This window comes from Telopea speciosissima, chromosome 10, assembly GCF_018873765.1.
Source record: "Telopea speciosissima isolate NSW1024214 ecotype Mountain lineage chromosome 10, Tspe_v1, whole genome shotgun sequence".
NCBI classification, from domain to species: domain Eukaryota; kingdom Viridiplantae; phylum Streptophyta; class Magnoliopsida; order Proteales; family Proteaceae; genus Telopea; species Telopea speciosissima.
The window spans coordinates 2341253-2358178 of NC_057925.1; the positions used below are offsets into that span (position 1 = coordinate 2341253).

Below are 16926 nucleotides of genomic sequence, written 5' to 3' on the forward strand. Positions count from 1 at the left end.
GTGGTTGTAATGTTGTAATGATGTTGCTAGATATAGTGGCAAATTAGTGCATAGATTCAATCTGTATTATTGTTGCTGTAATGCTGTAAGCATAATAATTATTGTTATACTAGATATATGGATACATAAACAAATTAAAAAAAGAGGAAGGGCGCCTTGTCACCTAAGCGCTTAGGCGGCCCTCCAACGCCTTGGAGTGCCTAGGCACCTTGACAACTATGATATATGAGAGAGAGAGGAAAAGAGGGGGACAAATAATTAATTAATCTTACATGCATTGTATGGGTCTTCCCACTGCTAGTCACACCATATGCAAAAATGGTGCCTATACAGAAAGAAACAAGTAGAAATAAGTACCACATTGGGAAAAATAACCATATCAACATATTACAACAAAATATCTTTAAGAAGCAATAAGAGTTTTGATCCATCAACTTCAAAGTGACAATGTACTAAGACTGAAATAACTGGAGGAAATATTCTTTAAGGTCCAAACAGTAAGGATACCTGGATTATTCTTGTTATTTGGTCGTCAATTGTTTGATTTCAATTAATTGCGTTAAGTAATTAAGCTTCTGCTTTACTTAAGATTCCATACTTAGCTATATGGTTCTCCCTTTGGTTTCGTAGTTTTGTAAGCCTTCTGGAGGGTTTATTCAAGGAGACCCCCCCTCCCCATATCTTGTTTCTTGTGCTGAAGCTTCGTCTAGAATGATAATCCATGCTGAAACAAAATTTTAATTAATGGATTGAAAATTTCAAGACTTGGTCCTTCAATGAACCATCTTCTTTTTGCAGGCAATTGCTCCTTGTTTGGAAGAGAAAACCCAAAGAGGCTAAAGGTTTCCTTGGGTACTAGACTTGCACTGTTGTCTATCAGGTCAAAAATATATTTTGATAACTTTCAGCTGCTATAGGCATCATGCAAATTTATTTCAAGCATGTTCAGGGATAGTAAAGATTTAAAAGAAGACAACTATCTAGGTTGTCCAATCATCATTGATAAGTATCGGAAAAATAGCTTTACAGACCTGGTTCTGAAGTTCTCTAAGAAATTTAGTGGATGGAAATCCTAGTTCTTCTCTCAAGCTACTAGGACTGTCCTTGCTAAAGCAGTCACTTCTGCTGTACTCTTTACTTCGTGTCTAATTTCCTAATTCCTACTGCCTAAAAAGATTTAAAATGAATTAGATCCCCGACAGAATACCTGCTGGCAGGATTTGGTTGAATCAAGCTACACACCATTAACTGGAATGAAGTGTGAAAAACAAAGACAAGAGTTAGGTTTAGGCGTAAGAAATTTTCACTATGTGGATATAGCGCCATTGTGTGGATAATTGGATATGCAAGTGACCTAATTGTCTCTGGGTTACTAATTTAAAGAATTAATATTTACCATCATCCTCCTTTTTACAGTCTTAGTCCAAAAAATCTGTTCCATTTTTCTGGAAAGGCTTATTTAAATGTAGGGAAGTGTTCCTGAAGATGATGTGCTGGCAAGTAGAAAATGAACAGAGTATCAATAATAACCCTTGGTTACCCAACCTACCAAATGGTAAAGTTAATTCAACACCCCCTGGCCCCCCCCCCCCCCCAAAAAAAAAAAATCACCCAATTCATGTGAGTGATTTGAACATTTTGAACGACCATATCAAGGTATGGAATAAATCACTAATCAGAACTCTCTTTAAACCACAGGTTGCTAACGACTGCATAAATGATACTGTGCTGCAGTGCATCATTAACAGGACAGATAATTTTACAGTTGTTCATCTACTGAATCACAAAACCATGGGAATAGCATGAAAAATCAAAAAATTATCTCCTATTCAATGTTATTTATGCAAAGACAATGGCTAAGTTACAAAAGAGCAAGTTGAAGCAGTAGCAGATATCCAAACAAAAGAATTGCAATACAAGACATGTATCTCTTTCAGTTCCTCCCATTATTGTCAAGACAGGGTACATGACTCAATTAAAATTTTCCAAGATAATCCAAAGGCTTTCAAGGTAAATTTACCAAGTATCTTCTTTAGAGAGGATTAATTGAAAATAAAAAACCATAAGATCCTAGTAACTTACCATTAATACCATCCATAGCACCACTGACAATATGTTGGGCAGCTACATCATAAACATGCCGAGTGGTAGTTGTAGGGCCAAATACTCGATCTAGCAGCATGAAATGCAGAAATGAGACATTAAGACACAATACTAGTCCAACCCACAGAAGTGTACTAATTCGAATTTCACAAATCATGCTTGACGCCAGCTAGGAAAAAGCTGAGATAATGTAGAACAAAAACTCATATATATGCTTAAGCCAAAGTTCCAATGCATACAAAAATTATCTGGAAGGACATATTCGAGAAATAATATATATTAATTTATTAAAAAATCCAACGATCCTCCATCTAGAAGGACTCATTCTCCCTCCCCCCCCCCAACCTAACAGGGGACAAATCCAGGAATGAAAAGTAAACATAATGCAACAACAACAAACTCAGCCTTATCCCAATTTAATGGGGTCAGCTACATGGATCCAATCAAACAAAGTAGGTAAAAACTGCAACGTGAAAGAGACGAATGGGAAAATGAGATGAGAAGTGAAAAATGATAAATGATAAATGAACAAAGGAAAATACAAGAAAAGTGAAAAAGGAAAGAGGCACAGCCCAGCAAGTCAGGAGAATCTCAGCTAAATAGGGGAAAAATAAACATAATACCAGTTACAAATGATACTAAACAAAGGCAAGCTAGTTAGGAAATTAAAACACAGTTGGTGGGTACCATAGCTGATCTAGCAGGCTAGCAAGGAGGGAAGTAGAAGGCATCTATAAATAAATAAAGATTTCAATGGTGAGTATTGTCCAGCATAGTTGAATATGGTATAGGGAGTATGTTATGTCAATTTGAAATGGAGTTGTTTATAAGGTATTGGCCGATAAGTACTAAAAATGTACACATATGCAAGGTGCAAAAACCAGCAAAAGCACAGAGCTTCAATGATGGATACTTAGGGTTTCAGGAATAATTTAATTGAACAGCTCAAATAGATTCAAGAGGTATGTGAAGGCTGGTAAAGTGAAAGTTTGACTCAGGAGAAACTTTTCTCCCAAAGTTGGGTAGTAGATCCAGGTCTATGGTGGTTGGATCATATTCAGAGGAATCAATATTGAAAAAAAACTTTCGAAAAGGTAAGAGACAGTGATGAATGATTTCATTCAACAAACAACATAGGAAATAATTGGAATTGCATAAATTCAAAGAAGGGGGTGCATTGGAGATGGACTTTCTGCAGAATTAAGAGTACTTCTTTTCTTCTTTTTCCAGATAAGTCAAAGTACATGTGTATTAATAGATGGCCACAAGAGCTACAAAACAGAAGTACGATACTCATTAAATGTCTGAATAGAAAAAAATGGCCACAAATCAATATTCCACTTACTAGACCAGCAACAAAACAAAAGCATGCTCTACATAAAAATTCTGAGTAGAATAACATAGTTAAAAGAGTATAGCATGAATTATTTGAGCCACTTTTTGGTGATTTCTTTTCAGAAAACAAGCCCTTCATTCTCTTTTTCCTTCTGTTCAGTTTTCCACGTTATTTTTGGAGCAGAATACCGATCGCACCAAACTTCAACAATTTTAGAGTCTCCAATCGAATAGCCTGTTCTCCCCAGTTGGAATAGGTGGGTCAATTCCTTCCTTAGAACCATACTTGAGAGCTTTCTATTTCATACAACTCAGCTGCCAATTCTTTTGGCATCCCAGATTAATCCACTGTATCTAAGTGAATAAGATTTCTCGTAAATGTATCCAACTTTTCCCAGGTTAACCAGAGCAGATTAATTAGAAGAGTACCAAACTTGAATTTTGATTAATAAACAGGTTAATTACATGGGTTTCCAACTTTAACTTCTATTAATAATCGTTTTTTTCTTTTCTCCCACCTTCATAATGGCTTCAAGAGACTTTGAAATTGAGAGGATTGGTTAGAGACAGAGGAGATGTCTCCAAAGGAAAAAGATGAGTCTCCTTTGATAGTGATAGGGAATTGATAAGAAAAAGCAGGGTTATATACTGTTAAGTGTCTCGGTTTCTATTGCATTTCTGGTTTCTATTTTCAGTTATTTGTGTTAGTAGGAGTGAGGGGCAGTTTAGGCATTACTGTATTTTATTCTTAAGTCAGTTTAAGACTCACTTGATTATTATAAATAAGTGATTAAGGCCCCATGGTTGGAGTATTCAGTTCACACACAGCCGTGGCTGTTCCCTATCTTCTCTTGACTTCTCTTCTTCTTCTTATCTCTTCTTTTCTCCATTGTTGCTGTTCTTATTGCTTTGATATTGTTGCATGATATCAGAGCACTAAGATCATGGTTCAAGGTCTCGGTTTCGAACCTGGTTTCGTTCAGACAGAAAACCGAGTTGGGCTGAGATCTCGGCGAGTTGGTGCATTTTTTTCTCTTTGAACTCAAAGCTAGGTTTCGGTGGGTTTGACCTAGTTAGGTCATTAAACTTGGTATACTAACTATTTTGGGCCATTTAAACACAATGGCACTATCAGATTTTAAAATATCAAAGTCCAAATAGGAGTTTGACTTCGGACCCTAGGTTGGTAGGCTACGACGTATTAATAGGCCCTATTCTACACATAATTTAGTAGTAGAAAGCATACAATTAATGTAAAATATCGAGATCTCGAGTCGATTCTGTTTCCTTAACTCGTCCTTGATCTCGTCTTGGACCTTCAAAAAACCAAGATATCTTGGAGATATCGGCAAGACCTCGTTCCATGACTAAGATTCAGTGTTTCTCACATTCCTTCATCTTGAGAGTCCTAATCGGGCTTCTCTTTTGTGGTACACAGCAACCTATGTTGTATGCTTGTTCTGACTGAAACCCTACTTGATAAGCAAATGAAAAACTAAGGTTTCTTATTGGTATGAAGATCTCCCTATCTCCCTTAGTCTCGTACTCATGATGATCATGCATTGATACATTTCTTATTGCTTTGATATTTTTACATATACTACACAAAGTGGTCCTCTTTTCTTCAGATTCTTCGATTGTCTCTTTTAGGAATCTTTATCCCCCACCCTAATGCATCACTCTTGGGCTTATTCTCTTGTAGCTCTTCATTATTGGTAAAGCTTTTGTGTGGATAAGGTCCACATAGCTATTGGTGGCAGAACCACATCAATCCTAGTATGTTTTGTGATTTCTTCCTTCTGGTTTAGTTTTTTACTCGTACACCCAATAGGTTTAGGAATAATTACAAGTGGAGAGAGCAGGGCATAAAGCTTGGTGGTAGACCTTGTTTTGTTTTTGTGGCAGTGGAGAATTGGTGAAAAAGGACAGAGTTGTCTCCAATGATTAAAGAAGGTTTTTCAATTATTTTGGTAATGGCACTGGGTTTTTCTTATTAAATTTTCTCTTCAGGTTTCTCTTTTGGGCAAACTCTCTCACAATTTTCTCCACCACAAGTGAAAATTTTACATGAATTGTGTTTAATTGTGGTTGCGGTACTTGGTGGGGGAATCATGTAAAAGCCTCACATTTGTTTGTGCTTTGTTTCTTCTGCCTTCTTGGTTATTTCTCTATCTAATTAAATTCCCTTGTTTGTTGATGACACTTCCTCACAACACCAAAAACTAGACAATCCTAGTTGAGAACTTGAGAAAAGAATTTCAAAAGTCGAGACTCTTAAACTACTTACAGTAAGTCTATAACAATAAGATCAGAGAACATTACTTGGACTAAACCAACCAACCAAACATAACAAAAGATAGACCAAAAACGCTCAACAAAACCAAGTCCATAATTGCCCACAAATGACATTAAAAGAAAGTACCCCTTGAAATCAAAATAAGAGAAATTAACTAAAGCCTAACATCAGTCCCCTGTCCCCCACCTAACTGGATCTTCTCTTTCAACAGAGGTTGTTGGTTGGACCCAAATCCAGTCCCATAAGGGCCCCATTTAACAATCAAACCTAAAAAACTGATGTGTCAATTGATGCCCTACATCAAGGCATCAAATTGTGCATGGGTATTTTACAAACAACAAAAGGACTATTCTAACAGTTCTGGAGCTCAAGATTGTTCAGATTGCCTAAAAAAAAGAAGTTAAATAACTTTATCCCACAATCATTAAGGATGAAAGCCTTGATGGCAATTACAAAAGATCAATTCTTGGATATAATAGAAAGAATCTGGCAATAATGGCACACTCAAACCACTTCTATCAGGAAGCTTATTTAGACAAACTACACTCTCATGCTGAACATGTCTGCGAATCCAAATGGTCCCGACAACAGTTTAAGGGGATTAACTGACAACAAGGTTCAAGATTTTGGTTTTGACCTTCGAAACCAAAATATTTCAGGTTTCGACCAAAACTGTGCATGTTTCGGCTGGCCATTTCGGTGCTTAAATAGCCATATTTTGGCCCAAAAAACTTGAGGGAAACCATAATTAAGCATTTCTAAACATATTGGAACCTTTACATTGTAAAAAAAAATACACCCAAAATTGTAGTTTGGTTTCGTACACTAGGTTGGTAGTATATGTCATACTCTGCTGTATACTTTCTCAAATATAACCTTTTTACACATCATTTAGTATTAGAACACACAAAATTCAATGAAAACAAGTAAAATATGAATTTGGAATAAAGAAAAACCATTTAATATTACAGAATATCAAAGTTTTACAGGTACAAGTGTTATAAATAATCAACTACAATCATACAACCAAGGTAAAAACACTGCAAAACGAAACCGTTCCTTCAACTCTATCAGTACCACATAGGGTTCTGCAAAGGCTCTAAAGGATATACCTCTAAGTTTAAATTTACACAAATCTTACTCAAATGCGGTAAATCGTTGTTGTAAATGCATTGTAGAAGTCCCCAACACTTCGTTCCACCAAGAAATGTAGGTGATTTGGCAAAAATACGAAATCTAGGATTTTTTTGGAGTTTTTCCCCTTTAATAAGCGAAACCACTCGAAACCGAGTCAAAACTGAAATTGTGATCGAAATAATGCTTTTTATGTACTTTTTTGGAACTGAAACCGAGTTGAAACTTAAATTTCGATCGAAATACCGAAATTTCGGTTGAGACCCTGCATTCCTACTGAGTCGCACCCAATTTCGTTTTGACCTTCGTCGAGACCAAAATATTTCACGAAATCTCAGTGGTTTCGACCGAGATTTCGAATTATGACTGACAAGTGAAGGAACCATTTACAACGATCTATACAAATTTATTCTTTTAGAAGCTCAAGATATTTAGATCACATAATATTAGTTTCAGAGAATCCTTGTGCTACATCTGTCAAATGAAAATCATATTTTACTAGTTTTAGTGTCCATGACATTGGCCTCTTGCAAGTCTCCAGAGCTTTACAAGGAGTGCAGGACTACTAAATACTCCAGTCTCTAATTTTGGGTCATGGCAGGATTCATAGGTTTTCAGTTTCCTGTGAATTGAGTTTCCAGTTACATTTGTGAGTACAAGAAGTCAAGCTCAGAAACTTTTCTCTGGTCTCTCTTTGTAGGAAAATTGGATGACGGATATGATTGAGGATTGCTCTATAATTTTTCTCTTCAATTGATTGTAAAAATAATCAACTGTGATGATCTCCTGAGTCAAATTTTCAAGTCAAATTGATCCTCTGGCACAGATACTGAGTTATTTTGACTTGTGCATAAAAAACATGTGAACAGCACACCTTAAAGGATCAGACAATTTTCTATGAACAATGCTTAACCTCCATTAATCCATTCGACAAGTAAACTTCAAGAAAATTACCATCGCCACACAAATTTAACAGCTTTCAAGTCACTACTCATGACTCGTGAACGATGGATGTCTTCCACGCACCTTTTGCATTATAGTAGATTATTCCATTTGGCTATATCCTTCTCAAGTAATGCCAACAGAAATAGAAAATTGGGAAAATTTTACATACCATAGGCATACGCTATCGAGGGATTGTGTTCATTCCGCACGATAGTTTCCCCATCGGCATACCACGCAATCTCTTCTCCTTGACGAATTTCCCTCGGACTACATCATCAAACGTAACCAGAGCTTAAGTGAACAACACGGAAACTTTTTTAGGGAACGGAAGCTTAGAGATCGCTGACAGAGAGCAGAGAACAAAACCTGAGAGGACGAAACCGGACAGTAACAGTAACATTCTCAATGGACCTCTCCTCATCCAGTGGTACAGTCTCAGAGTAGAAATACTGCGGCTTGCTCCGAGCAGACGAAGAAGCAGGTGAATTCTGAGCTTCAAAGGAGGTCTCGGGAAGCTGTTTAGAAGATGAAGTAGTAGAAGACGAAGGAGAATTAACAGCTTTGTGTAGTTTCGAAATCGATTTCTTCGATTTAAACCCTTGTCTCGACGCCATTAGAGCTTCAATTCAACTGTAATACAGAAATGACAAGAGCAGATACTCTTAAACTCCCCCAATCAAAGAAAAATTCGCCAAGTAATTCACTGGTTGAGATGACACTAAAGCTCAAACCAAGCAGTAAAATCAAAGTAATACCTGGAATAAGACAGTCAGCAAGACATGATCAAGAAGACAAGATACTTCTATATTTGTTGGTTGGGAAATCGATGCAAGTAACGATATTCTCTTCGGATTTACAAGAAGAAGGAAAGAACAAAAACATGACAGTGGAAGTGAGAGAAGTCAGAGCTTTTTAGGGTTTTAGATTTTCTTAGCTTGCCTTGGAAGCGATGCCCTTTCATGAAAAGCAAACCGCATTTTCAATCCATCGAGGTTCGAGGGATGCCATCCAGGGTCACGGTGAGAGAAAGAGAGAGAAGAAAAAGCTTTCAACTCCCAACCACTGAAGCCTGAAACGCCCCCATTTTCCCTTTTTAATTATGGGGAAAATTTCTATATTACTATAACAGTATAAGGTGAATTATTTATTATTTATTTATTTATTTGGCGGGAGAGACGTAGGAGTTGGTGACTTGCAGGACACAGTCACCAAGTCGATCGAGTCACATGACTTGAGTGCATTAAAAATACGAGAGAGCATTTACTCTGGCCCTGAGCAGTCATAGCTACTTCTCCGGTCTGTCGAAAGGGACATTAAACGGCCCGTTCGGTTTGATTCTTTATCAATTTGTTTTGTATATTGGTCCAAATCTAAGCCAAACTATTAAAGTGAGATTTGGTTTCCATTTGATGCGGTTTTATGGATGAATTCCGGTCTGTCCAACTGGTTCGAACTGCCTTTTGACATCTCTTGGTCTAGAGAAGACTCAATCAAGCTTTTAGTTGACTAACCCATCATCGCAACAGATGATCAGAAACAAAGGTTTGGGGAGGGTGGATCCGGATCCTCTACTTCCAAGTTGCTCTCACTGCTGTGCACCCTAGACACAGCAAGGCGGTACAGACCGCCTTACCTCTGTTCGAACAAGGCACTTGAAGAGGGGTAGAATGATCTTTTTATCATCTTCTTATGCCTAGGGCACACACGTGAATAGGGACAGCTCGGCAATAGAGGATCCCGACATTAGGGGGAAAGAATTGAAGAATTAATGAGTTTAGTTTTGTTAGCATGACATGCCAGGGGATGAAAATTTCGTGTTACATGTGTTTAAAATTAAAAACCATAAAACACATGGCAACCACCAAACAGGAAAATCAGAAAATGGCAACAATTAAGTTTGCTTCATGCATTTTGTACGACCTGAGCTTCTTATGCCGGTCAACCATTCATTTTTATGGGAGGATGGAAATTTCATCCTACCACCGGTCGCAGGTAAGCCATTTTCCTTGCCATACAAGCCACTGACATGACACATCATATCTATATCAATACAATCATTCCCTACCAAATTTTTTTGCCAACACAATCAGCCCCTACTAGTATAAACCTCGCTGGTGAGTGAAAACGAAGTCTTGTACATGAGTTATGTTGACAGATTAATATATTGTCTTTTCTTAGACTATTTTCTTCAAAATTTTGCCTTTCTATATAGCAAGGTTGAAGGATAAGTTGAAGTGGAACTGGCAAAAGATTGGCCTTTCATTGGTTTCAATTTTAATCCTGTGAGATTGATTTTCGATTTGATTGGAAATCAAACGGAATCGATCTAAATCTTTTGTTGTGTTTGGTATGTATTCTTGGAATGTATTTCAATTGTTTTTATTATCCGAGAATGTGAAATCGACCTTGGAATATATTAAATACAGTTTTAAAAAATTAAATCAAATTAACTGGATGTCTGGATCAAATGGTGCCCGATACAAATCTGAATCGGATTCCTTAAATTGAGCTTTTATAGTCTTGTATTCAATATTTTTCTTAGAGAGTATCATTAAATGTGACATATGGCTTATCTAAGGAGTTCATCATCCATCATCAGTGTTTACCAAAAAAAAAATTATCCATCATCGGTCAAAATGATCAACAAGCCTGGACATGGTATATAACATTATGCTGATGCAAGAAACTTCTCTCTTTATTTTAAGGAAAAATTGTACCGCATTTGTAACTTAACTTTTTAGTCCTTCAATCCATGCCATAGATTGTTTTAAGTGAAGGAGGATGAAATGTAATTCCAAATTATCACCTTTATCTCCTCTCTCCCACAAAGCAACTTTCCACAATGGCCTTTCTCTCTCTCTCTCTCTCTCTCTCATCATTGCAATTAGCTGGCAACGACGACATGGACAACAATGGTAGATCACAAGTTCAACAACATTGAAAGCGGAACGATTTCATGTTCAAGTTTCAAATACTAAACAACAACATTCTAACGGCATTTTTCATTGTTTAAGATCCTTACTCACATATAGGGTTAATCCATTTGAAGGGGAGGTTTAGGTTTTATGTTCACAGCTTCGTGTCTAGATACAGTCTCTTTGTGAAAATAGGGGTTAGGCTATGTACATTATGACCCTTTCCAGACCCCGCAATGGCAGCAGGCTCATACATTGGATATGCCTTGTTTAGGTGAAGAGTGTCGATATCTTTTGTTTTTATAGCAAACCAAAAATAAAACACTAAAAGAGGAAAGAAAGAACATTGTATCTTACAGATACCCTGGTTTTAGAGTGCCTAACAGATGTAGCAATATTATGAGCTATTGAAATAAGAATTTTAGATTTTCTATTAATACAAATAGTAGAACACCGTTGTAGCAGCATTTTAATATGCCACAAAATATGGAAAAACTCCCACACCCATCTATAAACTGAAGATTATAGATAGAGGATGCTTGGAAATACTCTGGCAGTACACCTAAACACCCTTCTACCCAAACTTGTTTTGAGAAAGAACAAAATAAAAACAAGTGTCCATCAGTTTCTTTTTCAAAACCACAAAACATACATTTAGCATCAATAATAAGAAAAATCAAAGTGAAACATCCCTAGTAGCAAGACCACCATGCAAAAATTTTTACAAAAGGTTTCATGCACGACTATGTACGTAAAGGATTATGTCTTCAACTGGTGAATGCATGGTGGAAATAAAAACGAATTATAAAAAAAAAAACCATGAAATTTTCTTTCAAAAAAATGGGAAAAGGTTTTTTGTGCTATTGGAGTAGGGTATGCTAGCACCGTTGTATTTATCCCTCACTATTCTCTCATAAATGATACTATTTTACAGCACCTCATTGATGCATTCCTCTGTACCGTTTGCTCAAAGAACCCTCTCAAAAAAAAAAAAAAGAGAGAAAGAAAAAGAAACTTGCTTGATTGTGTGGGTGGTGTATTTCCACATAGTCAACCTCTAACCCGTCCGATAGGAACCATCCCATGATGACCCTTGATATAAGTTAAGTCATAGAAAAAAATATCCAATTGAATTAAAGTTTACCAAAAAAAATACTCTGTACAATTATTGCAAGATGAAAAATCCGTGCACACATACACACACTCTTTTTCTCTCTTTTATATCCCCGAAGTATCTTGGATCCGGCTCCTGTCCAAGGGTGGGGCTGTGCTGCACATATCTCGGCGCACGCCTAGGAATGTGTGCGGCACAGCCCAACAACTGGATGCTCCTTGGGCGTGCTGGGCTCCCTGGAGACGAGCTCAATTGACGTATCTTCATTTTCATCTTCTTCAAGTTGATCCTACTCTGTTTGTTGATCAAGGCTGGAAGATCATGTGATGTGTTGTGTCTTCACAGGTATCTGATCACAGGATCACTGTCAACCAGACTACAATGTCACTCTGAAGAGAGCTATACCTAAAGGGAAGTAAAGAAAAAACCTTTGTTTATTTATTTATTTTTTTTTTTTAACGATGAACTAAACCTAAGTATGGGTACAAGATTTTGCTTTTGCTGGCCATCCAATACGAATTTTATGGATAAGGTGGCTAAGGTTATTGATTAGATCGGCATTTGTGATAGATCGATGTTGGATCCCGGTGTTCACCGTGGGTGGAAGAAAATTTGGTAAAATTTAAAAAAGAGTAAGAGAAACAAAAAAAAAAAAAAAAAAAAACCAGGTATAAAAAAATCCTCTCCAGTGTTTAATCTTGCAATGTCTTTACAGTTCGGGTCTGTGAACTCGACACATGGAAGATGCTTCATCCAACGATGCAAGCTTGAGCAGAAAGAAAAAATAATAATAATAACAATTGGATCTGCTCGAACTCACACCGTTGGATGAAGCATCTTCCACATGTTGAGCTCGCAAACCCGAATTGCAAAGGCACCACAAGATTAAGCATTGAAGAGGATTTTTTTCCGACAAAGTTGCACACATCCATTTCCTCCTATTTTTTCCATCGTGGTTTAAAACAGATTTTTGAACAATTTAGAAAGTTTGTTTTTATTTATTTTATTCTTTGCATGACATGAGTACTAGCAAACTTTGGAGATTGAATAAATCTTTTTAAAATAAAAAGTAATGGATGTAAATTTCTGTTCTTATCTAATAGATCTAAGAAGTTGTCCCATTATAAGAGGGAGATAGAACTGTGCACGATACACGGCTGTACACAAAACTTTTTCTCATTAAAAAATTGAAAGAAAATTTTTACTAAAGTTTGTGTGTACGTGGGGTGGAGAGGTTGTTGGCCATAATCAGTTTTGGCGTTTAATGATAAAAGAGAATAAGAGTGTAACGGTACTATAATTAATATTCGTTAGTAGTGATGGTAGCTGTCTTGCTGCAAACAAAAGAGTGTAGCTTTTAAAGTTTTAATTAGTGTTGTGTTTGGACTTTTAACTCCTCTCAGGTTACTGTCCGGTCAGGTTCGTAGGTTTCTCTCATAGGAGATCGGAAATGATGATCACATTCCTTGCCTGAACACACTATCTGGGTGGGGTGATGTCGTCATTTTCACCCTTCTTATGAGAAGAACCTACGAACCTGAGAGGAGAAAAATTCTGTCTCATAGCTGTAAGAACTTGGAATTTTCTAAAAAAAAAAACTTGGAATCGGACATACACACACGCAGGGAAAGTGGTCTTCCTTCCCCCATGCTATATGTCCACACACAAGTTTTCAAGTTCGGTTCCTCTGCACGTACTAACAAGTGAACGTATATGCGAGGGGCAATCATTTGTTCTATTTTTGCCATTTACAAGGGGAGGAGGGGTTTTTACGAAAACAAAATTAAAATATAATTAGCTATGAGATGTATATTCACCTGTTGATACATGCAGATGATTCATTCTCCAAGTTTTCCTATATGCTCTCCCAATGAACGAATTTGGGCAGCATTTGACATGCATTCTAAGTCAATTTTGCATTCTCAAATGATAAAAATAGTTGTTTTTGTCATTCGAGACTGTGAAATTGACCTAGAATGCAGTCCACAAATGCATACCAAACACAGCCTTGGTTTTCAATAGTGACAGAATAGATAGAAATAAAGTAGAGACCTGAACCATTGGATTGAAGGAATTCTCCTCTTCCAGACTCAGTTCAATTTAATTTTCTCATGGTTTGAGAAAATTGGAATCGGATTATCAATTTCTAGGGTTCAGGTCAATTCCTGATCAATTGCCGTCTCCATAGACTAATTCCACGTACTTGAACCAATGGTCTCAATTATGGTGGCAATTCGGTCGATCAATTCCTACTTGATTTGTAGGGTTCAGACCGACTTTAAAATTGATAGGGACTAATTCCATTTATTACTTGAACCATGGTTTGCATATATATCTAAATCAAGTGGTCTCAATCCGATGTTTTTTTTTTTTTTTTGGTGTGTGAATGTGTGTTACATCTTAAACAAAAACTGACTATTCTAATGTGAAAAAAAATTAATAAGTCTAAAAATAACCTATAACTAGAAGATTATATAGATAAAATGTAATTCAAATTACAATATTAGTTTTTTTTTTTTTGGTAACATAAAGCTTTACTAATAATCATGTGAGAGTCTTTGAACTCCAAATATCTCTTGAAACCAAGGAGTGGAAATGGGTCAATCTGTCACACATACGTTAGATAGGATTCTCCTTATCAAAGTATCTGTAACAGTATTCAAATCCCGTGAAATAGAAAAAAATGAAACAACAATAAAAAAATTATATAGTCGCATTACATATTAATTGAAGTACCATATTATACTGTCCTTTAATCCCCTTCCTTTGTGAAGAGAAAGAGGGGGCGGGGGTTGATGGTCCACCTACTTTTTAATATAGTATGTATAATGTTAGCAGACCTTACCCTACTATTTAGTTGTCAGGGAAATAAGACGTAGGGTTGCTAACATTTTTTATTTGAATATTTTCTCCATTTTGTATATTCTCATGTTTCAGCTTCTTGTATCTTTAACCTAAAAAACACCAATAAAACATTAAATTAAAGTACTATAAAAAATAGTTTTATAGGTTAGTTAGATAAGAGAAACAGATGAATGGTCACTATTTAGTGGTTAGTAGACAATGATGGGTATTGAATCTATACATGAGCTACACTTTATAAATTCCATCAACTTGGCTTCCTTGTGTAGCTTTTGCCCTTTTGGGAAGTTGATTAGGGTCTTGTGCTAGGCATGTCTCATGGTTAGGGAAGCTAATAATTCCTATTTGAAAGATTGCATAGGTTAAAAATTAGCATAATGAGGAGATTCTTCCTTAAATGATTTTTGGTTTTAATTTGAAGCTCCACTAAGGGGTTTTTTTTTTTTTTTTTTCTCCCTTGATTGTTTAAAATTTTTTAATAAAATACATGGTCACTATAAAAGGATCAAATTGGTTGGGTTCTTCAGAGAGGGACCCATGATCAGATGGTGGGTAGTGATCTTTAATTTTGACATGCATTTGTTAAAAGGGTGCAAACCACTCCACCAGACCTGAAATTTTGCCTTCCTTCTAATAGAAGGGAAATGGTTTCTTATGTTGTCTAATAATTTGGTCTTTATCAATTTAATAATGACAATTAGGTCAGGAGATGTGTGTTAAGAGTTAACAGAGCTGCAATGACAAATTTTTTTTTTTTTTTTGAGAAGTTGCAATGGCATTTAATAGGATTTTCATCCTCTCAAGTGCGGTGTACAGTCCAGTGCACCTTTAAAGTGCATCGGACGATGACCATTGCACTTAAGAGGATAAAAATCCAATGCACAGGTGAGGTGCACCATCCAATGCACTTTAAAGGTGCACTGAAGAAGATAAAAATTCCATTTAATAAAGTGAAATGGAGGAACATGATTTGTATAGCCAATTATTAGTAGTTGCGAGCAGGGCCAAGGTTTTGTTGAGCTGAATTGATTAGTTTTTTTAAGTGCCAATCTATTTTTTTATTTATTTGTTAAACTAATGCATCTTACTAACCTTATAAAACCCTCCTTAGAATAGAATTAAATGATTAGTTTTGGCTTGTCATGTAGATAGGACTTATTTAGTTATTTTTTATTTTTATTTTGCAAGGATAATAATAAAAACTTAGAAGAGAAAGCAACAATGCCTTACTATTTTCTTTTTGGCAAATGTGTTGGCAGTTCTTTGGTTGGTCTTTGAGATTATAAAAATAATTAAAAATAATTTTTTATCATTGATTTAAAAAAAAATGGGAATAAGATTAAGGGCAATTAAAAGAAGGTTTCAAATTTTCAGTTCATAACTTAGTTACACCTTTTTGATGATAAGATAGAAATCTCATTAACGGACACCTAAGTCTACTAATGGCAAGTCATATCGAGTTGAAATTTTATGGACAAATAGGTCCCAAGGTCTCTTATTCACATATCAAGTTTCAACCCAAATAGAATTTATCAAGTGGGAAAATAAAGCATCAAAAGTTTTTTAAAGACCATTAGTGGTTATAGTACCGATAAGTACGCAAGGACAATACACATGGGGGTATGTCATTCGATAGAAGGGCAAATAAATGAATTTGAGACTCAAATTAAACCATTTCTTAAAAATCTAACGGTCAGATTTTCCACATCATTTTTCCACGTGGTAGAATGAAATGTGGCTTTTAAGGGAGTTTTTTTTTCTAAACAGTAATGTTGGATAACTTATGCTCTCTTTAGATATGTTATACATAGAGCAATCTAGCATAGGGTACAAGAAGGGAGGGGCCCTTTTGTGGATGGTAAAGGTAAGATGATTCAATCCCAAAATCTTCCGGGTGTAGAGACCTGATCAATGGAACCTACTGACACCAAAAAGAAAATGTGGAGGCTTTGAGATTAATGGCTAAACAAACGTTTGAAAATTAGGTGAAAAATCTTCTTTTGTTTTTTTCCTTGAAGGCTAGGATGTTATTGTTGTTGTAGAAGAGGTGTCCATATATATATACAAATATATTAGGTGATCAATAAAATTAACTTTTTTTTGTGTGGTAAAAGTCATAAATAAAATATTTACCAAAAAAAAAAAAAAAATCATAAATAAAATTGATATGGGTTACTAAACTTGACCAATGACCAATCCAAGAGATACCACCTCTATCCAAC

The 16926-nt window shown here is 36.0% G+C and overlaps 1 protein-coding gene across 2 annotated transcripts in view; it reads right to left on the reverse strand.

The window, feature by feature from the left end:
• Positions 1-8874, reverse strand: part of LOC122642187 (kinesin-like protein KIN-7K, chloroplastic) — a 42300-nt gene extending 33426 nt beyond the window's left edge. Inside the window, exons 1-5 of one of the 2 annotated variants that reach the window (XM_043835615.1) lie at positions 8753-8874; positions 8180-8443; positions 7983-8080; positions 2083-2172; positions 273-325 (exon numbers count right to left, since the gene is read on the reverse strand). In XM_043835615.1, the coding sequence (XP_043691550.1) occupies positions 273-325; positions 2083-2172; positions 7983-8080; positions 8180-8427 (489 nt within the window). In that variant the 5' untranslated portion in view covers positions 8428-8443; positions 8753-8874. Of the gene's footprint in view, positions 1-272; positions 326-2082; positions 2173-7982; positions 8081-8179; positions 8444-8568; positions 8685-8752 lie in introns of those variants that run through there. The other variant, XM_043835616.1, reaches the window with a different exon arrangement.
• Between the last annotated feature and the right edge of the window lie 8052 nt (positions 8875-16926).